General features: G+C 34.5%; 1 protein-coding gene across 2 annotated transcripts in view; it reads right to left on the bottom strand.

The window, feature by feature from the left end:
- Nucleotides 1-1,207: 1,207 nt before the first annotated feature.
- LOC149569860 (serine/arginine-rich splicing factor) overlaps nucleotides 1,208-8,619 on the bottom strand; it is a 79,951-nt gene continuing 72,539 nt past the window's right edge. The window contains exons 5-8 of one of the 2 annotated variants that reach the window (XM_089822576.1): nucleotides 2,384-2,457; nucleotides 1,989-2,207; nucleotides 1,704-1,809; nucleotides 1,208-1,623 (exon numbers count right to left, since the gene is read on the bottom strand). In XM_089822576.1, coding sequence (XP_089678702.1) covers nucleotides 1,741-1,809; nucleotides 1,989-2,207; nucleotides 2,384-2,457 — 362 coding nt within the window. In that variant the 3' untranslated portion in view covers nucleotides 1,208-1,623; nucleotides 1,704-1,740. The remainder of the gene's footprint in view (nucleotides 1,624-1,703; nucleotides 1,810-1,988; nucleotides 2,208-2,383; nucleotides 2,458-8,619) is intronic. The other variant, XM_089822575.1, reaches the window with a different exon arrangement.

Here is an 8,619-nt window from a genome sequence, read left to right as displayed (position 1 = left end):
AGCTCATATGATTGGTTTTAGTTCTCAATTAATTCTCTGTAGTGTTGTCAAAAGTGGATTGAGTTATAAGACCCACCTCAACATTAGATATCATTTACTAAGGTGTAATTCATTTGGGAACATGAATATGTAAATTATCTTTGCTAATTGAAACAATCCTATGTCTTGCAACAATCTAATTTTGATATTGGAATTAATAAATTACTGAATTGCAATAGTTTATAAGCAGATTAATTTCTATAATACATTTCATGACTATTTTATAACTTTTTTACAGCCAATTTGATATTATTTCATGCATTTCACATAATAAGATATGTAAGCCTATGATCGAACATCACACCATATCATTTAGCTCATTTGGCATTAAAAGAGTTAGCCTTAACCATTTTGGTTTGAATTAAGCTTAGACATTATGTCAATGACTTGCATTGCATTCCCACAATCCATCAAAAAGGCATTGCCAATGTTGGCTCTACCATTTGCGTGTCATTTTACAGAGTTTGTCATATAGGTATTGATAGGGCTGCTCTACCACTTGTGCATTTAGTTGGTTTGTCGCCACATTATTTTGTAATTGCATTCATTTAGAATACTTTTATGGTCCAAAGCACCTTATGCTCTCACCCGCTCTAGGATCAAGATGATCAATAAGTGTTGAAGATGTTGCACAAAGATCTTTTATGTTGCCGAAAAAAAAAAAGTCAATTGGTCAGTTACAACATAAAATGTCTTGTTTAGTTCTAGTTCTAACTAAAAATCGTCATTTCTACATTGTATATCAAGTTTAGCTCTTGTGTACCAAAAACCTCATTTGTAATTTCAATGTATCAAGTTTAACTCTTCTAAATCCTAAATCATCATTTGTAGCTTGACATCCCATTTAGCTCTTCTAAACATAAAATCCTCATCTCTTGTTCTGTTACTTTGTTATACTTTAGTCCGATATAAATCCAATAGTTCTTTGGGTAAGTCAGATCTTATCCCATTTCTTTCAGGCATTGATACTTGGTTGTTTTGTGAATAATGAAGTTTGTAATACATACATCTAGCTACAAGGACCATTTAAATATGATCATACACCACCGTGTAATTAAAATTAGTAAACAATGTAATTGAGAGCCCAATTAAGAACCCCAGATTTCTAACTTTAGAACAATTACACCCAGGATACATCTATGATCATGTCCTTCCATATGGTAAAAGCTAACGAGGAAAACAAAATCAAATTGGAAACTTTTAATGACAACCGCCTTGTATGCTGTTGTAGTTTACAGTGGAAGATCAGCTTCAGATCTCTATAAGCCAGAAGCTACAGGCTTTAAACAACATTTTAATGACAACCCCAAAAACCCCCATTAGAAACAGTAACAATCAGCTTCAGATCTCTAAAAAGTCAAGCATTGAACTATAATTACATGCCTGATGCTTTTAAAGCTTTTCACTTCTAAGTAATAAGTGATCCAAACCTATCAGCAAGGGTGAGAAATGTAGCAACCTGCAGGAAGCAAAACATTGCATCGTGGAAGCTCGGAGACTAGGGGAACTGGCACCCGTACAAGCAGAGTTTCAGACAACGAAACAGCCACCGAATACTCCAAACCTTCATTAAAATTACCAGAACTAAAATTATTTAGTTCAAGCAAAGAATTTTAAAAAAAGGTTTTTAGATGATAAAACACTTGGTACCAAGCGGCCAAAACCTTTGTTTATTAGAAAATCTTTCTTTTAAATCTTTGTTTAATTTTCCTTCTGCTCCCTCAGCTTGCGTGCACGTTCCCTCCACGATCCCTGCTGCATTGAGTACACCTACAATGAAGAAAAGATGTTCTTTCAACAAGTTTCATTTGAATCTTAATAACATCTAAAGCTTCAAATGAAGCACCCTGGTATGGTCTGTTTGCCCAAGGCTGGCACAAGCAGAGAAGTAAAATTGTTCAATATTTCAATCCAAGAACCGTCTTACCTGTTCACTAACAATTGCTTACCTGCTCACTTATGAGACTGTTTCCAACGACATTACCTTTGGAACCTTTATCCTCTACAATATCACTCTCAATAATGCGTATTATGTCATCTTGATTTTGATCATCTTGCAAAGTATTCTCAACTATAGGATTAAGACTGGAAATGTCAGCTGAAGAACGGATATGAGTACCAAATATTGCTGTGTCATGTGCAGCTTGAATATCTGACTCTCTTTTGGCCTAAAATACCAAGAGGACTCAATGTCAAACAGATATGACAATAGCTTCAACTGAATTTTGAAAGAATAAATTCATCAATGAGTGTAGATCTGATTGATTTATTCCCAGTCTATGCAACTTACTAAAATAATCAATAAAGTAAGAAATATATATAGGTAAAATTCACAAAAACTTACCTGCCCTGCAGAAGAAAGAAAAGTTGTTCCAGTATTCCGTAGGAATTCGGTATCATCCTTGGCTCCTGTATCATCTGAAAAGAAACAAAAGACAATTTAAGAATATGATAAGAAAATCAGATGATATTATGTGCAATTTTGAGAAACAGAGAATTTTAACTTTTGTAGGTCAGAACAAAGCATTACATTAGACTCGAAATCTCTAATCCAATATTTAGCTTCAGCAATATTTTTAGATAAAGTCAGCTCTATGGTTTGCACCAAGTTATTTAAGATTGGACAGAGGAGAATCACAGCTGTAGTTTCTGGAACTAGATTTTGTAACACTGAACGTCAATTTACTGGAAATTTTGCCAATCATATGGTTTTTGACTTAAGAGCAGTCCATGGCACTTGCTTTTGGTGTCAAAAATATATCATTATATAATAACCATCAATTGAAAAGAGTTTAAATTTGAATATTGAAAAGACAAAACAATCCATTTTGCTGCAAATCTATTGTAAAAGCGTGAAAAATACTGGCTCTGAATTTCTCAGCATGTAAAAGTAACTTCTTAAAGTTAAATGAATTTCTTAGCATGCCTTCAAATTATTATTTTTTTGTTTGTTTTTTAAAATCTTATTCTTAATGCATTTTTAAGACTAGAACTGGATGCATGCACTAGAATGGACCCCAAATTCAGGGTTCATGGCCTACATGCACTTGTTCTCTGTGGTATATCTGCTACATGATAGGTCCGAGTGCTTGCTACAAGATGTATCTACAACTCTATATACAAGAAATCATAGATGGAAAACTCACCAGAACCAAAAACTCACCAAGGCCTGAAAAAAAGAACTCTGGTAAAACTTGGCCAGTTCTCAGCAAAAACTCAGGAGCTTACAAAATTGTTTAAATTTAATTAGTAATGCATTTCTTTTGCAAAATTCAATGAGAAGATGCATTCAATGAATCAATAAATGAGAACACAAAAGAACTTAGTCTAGATATATTTAAATGCAAAATGGGTACAAAATCGCATTCTCATGAGGAATGTTTTAGTATATATTTTCTGTAAAACTAAAAGTAAATACATCATTACAATTTCATCTACATCATTACAATTTCATCTCGCCCTTTCCAGCTCTGATAAAAACTAAGGGATAGGTAGAACTGGGGAGTCTAATCCTAGAAGTCTGCACTAGGCATTACTGTGTCCCCTCAGTCAGTATGTCTAACTTAGTTTGTGGCTCCTCCTCCATCCAGGATGTAGCTCTGCTGCTAGCTTCTCCCAGCACTGGCAATCAGTCGACCCATCCTCCTCAATGTCATCCAATGTAAAACCAAATCCACCCCCTTCCTCCTCCATAGCCTGCCTCTCCAAATAATTGACATTATCCTTTGTAAATAATGGAGGCTGTTATAAAATATAATTAAATGGCTTCGGCCTTTTACCAATCAAAAAAAAAAAAGAGGCTGTTATTAAATTGTGGCAGAGTTTTTGCCAAAAAACTTGGTGAGTACTTGGCAAGTTTTTGCAACTCCTGACTTCTCTATGAGTAGTCTATCTATGCTAGAAATAGGCTCTTTTCCGATTCCGACCAATATAGCCAGGCACAGTTACCACCTCTGCATTTATTAAGTGAATACGTGACTCAATAATAAAATGATCCCAAAACAAGTCATAATATTATTAAATGTTCTGAACATTAGACTTAAATACAGAATAGTACCTAAGGAATTGCGAATCACAATGTGTAACATATATAAGAAACAAGTCTGAATTATACATCATGTACAATGTCATTGGCACTTATCATATCCTAATCATAATATGTCCTTAGGAAAAAGCTGTCTAGGTACTCATCACTCTTAGACAATAGTTCAACTATAGGGAATCCATTAAAAGATAACTCAGTTAAATTCCCCAATCCACAATGATGACATCGTCCATGAATGTCACATTATTAAGGATCGTGTTTATACACTTACTTTCCGAGAAACATAAGTTACTGAAGTCTGAACCAACAAAGTTTAATTAGTTTCCAGTAGTTTCTGTTGGCTGAATTAATATAACAGTACCAATACAACTTTTGTAACTTTACTTGTTTGCTTCAGCTATACTCTGCTAACAAAGCATTTGCCACTACAATGAAGGTTTTTCCACTTTTTGGATTTTCCCAGAATAAATATTGTACTTATGTTGCATGTGTTCTTCATTTCAATTTACAACAGTACTTTTAATTCCTCCACTCAAAATGTCAATTCAGTAACCCCAAGTAGCATGGTTCATAATTTCTACTTGAAATTATAGGAGATTACAAACCAATTGATATCATAGCCACAAGTTCTCTAGGGCTTGTACATAGCTTTTAGGTGCCATATACAGGATTGTGTATAACCATTTTTCCATATTCTTCTCAAGGTGTTGCAAACTGATGGTTGCAAGGTATAGCCTTGACATATCTTAGAAGCAGCAGCTTCAAATCTCCAAGAAAGCCATAAGCAAGCATTGGCAGAGAACAATGCTCTTCAAGAGGAAGTACGGAATTTGAGGAAAAACTGAAGATTTGCAAACTGAATAGTACCAATTTAAGTACAAAAATAATTTGAATCCTTGAGAAAATGCAGTCCACAAGAAAGAGTGGACCAAGTCATACTCAAGAAGAACAAACAGAAAATGGGGTTTGGCTTCATCAGTTTTAAATCTTCCAATACCAACTAGCAAGTTTGAAAGACTTTTCAAAAGTATAGGCTTCATGTTGTCAGCAAAGATGGTCAAGGAATACTTCAACCCATCATCAAGGAAAAACCACTACACACCAGCCTTGGTTATGGAAGCAGGAAAATTGGACAGAGCCCAAAGAAGGGTCTACACCATGCAAAAACCAATGACTACCTGAAAAGATTTCCTTTACTATTATTTTTTGTAAAGCCTTGAAAAGCTTGTAATGTTTCTCCAAAGCATGAGCCACAATCTAAACAAATACAAAACAGAAAGCCTCCACTCCATGAGGACAAAAAGAGACTTAAAAGATATAGACAACCTCAAGGAAGGGAGAGTTGAGAACGGCAAATATTAGAAAAGATGGGGGAGTTTCACTTCACCTACTTCATCACCAACCAAACCTAAAGAGGTGTCACGGGGATTGACATATATTTAATACAAAATGTATTTTTAATGCATATATGAATTGTTCCAAATTATACATTGCTTTGAATATATAACTAAATTGAAAAACAGTTGCTTAATTCTTGATATGAATTCATATATTAGCAAATAATATTTATTTAATTATATCATCATGATTATGTAAACAATCAATTTTACTAATAAATGATCATGTTATTAATAAACATATAATTCTATATAAAAAATAAGTTGTTATTAATAAATAACATATCAAATAAAATGTCACCCATGTATGGATGATGACTTATTTAAAATTTTCGGCGATCATGTAGCATACCATCACAAAACAATAATTAAGAGGAAGTTGATATACACGGAAATTACATTATATGATTGTAAACACTAAACTTCAGCATAGGAAAAGTCTATGATAGGGAGACTTTGATCACACCAGAAAAGGCCGATAGTCATATGATAATATGGGTTATCCAACCATGTACTAATCATTTGGCAGCTTTGAATGATTATAGTAGTTAGTTGACAATTCCTTACCTTTTACCAAATTTTCAACTCCTTCAAATAGTTTTTGTATCATCAACAAAAGCAGTACAGCCTAATTAGATTGAATCTGATCTTTGGCTAACCATCTTGGGTCTACTACAATTCATGTGTGCAGAAAAATATACTTCTGCTCCATCTGGTATTCATTTATTAGATAGTAAAGTAAATAAAGATCTTACTAATCCAAACCTAAGCTAAAGAGCCGCTAGACTTATTATAAACAAGATAAACTGGTATGTAAACTTACAAGTTTCATTATTTCAAGTATTCATTTATTACTAAGTTACCATATTCAGTTTTGAGCACCGAATTTGAAAGTTGCTTTGCTCAACATTCAAATTCGGTTCGAATTCGAATCCAATTCATCATCTTACTGAAAAAATCATTGTAAAAGCACTAGGCAGGACCTTGGTCAAATGAGCAACTTTGACCAAATTAAAAAATGTCCAAACAACTTGGAGAGGATTTTGTCTCCTTTTGGGCAAATTTGGATATTTGACCGACTTTCATGTGACGTAGGTTTTGTTTTTTAATATTGCTTTTTGTCTTTTGCTTCCAAAACCTAAAGTCACCCACATATCCACGGAATTTTGTAATACACAACATTTAAATACCTGCATGCAAGGAAAAATGCCATCGACAGTAAAACACACGCTAAGCAGAAAAAATGAGGTCTACAGAAAAAACACGAGGTCAGCAAAAAAACGCAGGATTATACGGGCATACACAGCATAGGCAGACAAAAATGTGGCATACACAAGCATAGGCTAGCAAAACTGAGGACCACTAAAATGCAAGCATCTTGGCAGTCAATAAACAAAGAATTCAAAAATGTGGGCATCCAAAGCAGCAATTGCAAGGTTTTCTGGGTAGCTACAGGTACCTTGTTTGTTTTCTAATTGTTTGTTGATTATTTGTAACGGTTTTTTTAATAATTTTATCAAAATAGTATGATTGAAGATGCATTTTGATCTGTTGTCAGTGACTGAAAGTTATTTTTTGCATTTTTTACAAAATAAAATGATATCTTTAGTTTATTTTCTCGTTTCATTGTTGTTTTGTTGCTTTGTTAGTTTGTAGATTTAACTTTCAAGAAGTGGTTGCAAGTGATTCTAGCTCAAAGAACCCCACTTCAAAATCTACAGATGTTCCCCATTATGGAAATATATGGAAATCATTCAACCAATGTCAGGTGGGAGAGGTTATGTGTGGATTTGCAGCCATTGCAAAAAGGAATCTAGTAGCTCTTATAGTAGAGTAAAAGCACTTATTCCTCAACAAAGCATTAAATTTTGTACAAGGAAACCAAGATAAAACAGAGTGCTACCTTAAACCCTCCTTCCAAAGTTCCAAACCACATTGTGAACAAATACATTCAAGAACAAAAGCAAGTAGAGGAAAAGCAAGTAGAGGAAGCTATTGGTAGGGCAAATTCTTCTCATCCGGTGCAAAGTGGTAGGCCTCCAAAAAAAAGGAAAAACATCCTCTGTCTTCAACTACCAATCCCAATAAACCACCTGCAGAGGGCCATCCATTCTTGCGGTCTCCTCAACAACCGATTGTAAGAGAGCAATTGGGCCCTTGAAAACATCATTTCAAAGTGAAGCTAGAGACATTGGCGATCAAGCCATAGTGAGATGTGTCAATGCAAATAGATTGTCATTTAATGTCGTAAGCTCACTGTATTTGCAACAAACGGCAAGAGAAATTAATGAGGCTCCAAAGGGGTTCAAGGGCCCAAATTATGAGAAGGTATGCACCACTTTATTGGATAGAGAGGTGTCCAGTATAGAGGCTTCCATATAGCCCATCAAGGATTCATGGATCGAAATAAGTGTGACAATTGTATCGTCCTTTGTTGAATGTTATTGCAGTGTCCACAAGAGGTGCAATGTTTCTGAAAGTTGTGGATTGTGAAGGAGAGGTGAAGGACGGTCCTTTCATTGCAAACATTCTCATCCAAGTCATTGAGCAAGGCCCACATAATGTTGTTCAAATAGTATCCGACAATGCCAAGAATTGTAGGCTTGTCGTCTTATTGGTTGAGCGGTTCAAACACATTTTTTGGACACCTTGCGTTGTGCACTCATTCAACCTAATGCTACAAAAAATTGGCAATAAGGTTGAGTGGATGGCACAGGAGATCCCAATGTTTGTCATGAACCACCATATGATGCAAGCCATATTTAGACAATTCTCGAAATTAGAGCTCTTGAAGGCAAGTTCAATTGTTTAAATTTTAAACATGTTTTAGAAATCTAGCAACTTTAGTTTAGTAAACTTTCTATGTTTTTAAATTTAAATTTTAATCTTGATTTTAATTGTTTTATTTATTATTGTTTTGATCTTAAAGTAGGTTGTCATGACCCATTTAGCCTCCAACACTATTGTTTTGAGACGCCTTGTCAAAGTTAAAGAGGTGTTGTCTAGAATAGTAATCAGTGTTAATTGGAGCATATGGAGGCAAGCTAATAGTGCCAAGGCAGCTGCCATTAAGGTTTTAATACTAGATGACTCTTGGTGGGATTGTGTAGAGTACCATTTGAAGTTCATCAAGCCTAT

The sequence above is a fragment of the Cupressus sempervirens genome, chromosome 3, assembly GCF_028749045.1.
Source record: "Cupressus sempervirens isolate cs-2001-9-10 chromosome 3, ASM2874904v1, whole genome shotgun sequence".
NCBI lineage: Eukaryota > Viridiplantae > Streptophyta > Pinopsida > Cupressales > Cupressaceae > Cupressus > Cupressus sempervirens.
Note: the sequence above shows the minus strand (reverse complement) of the source record. Positions and strands in the feature narration are given on the sequence as shown.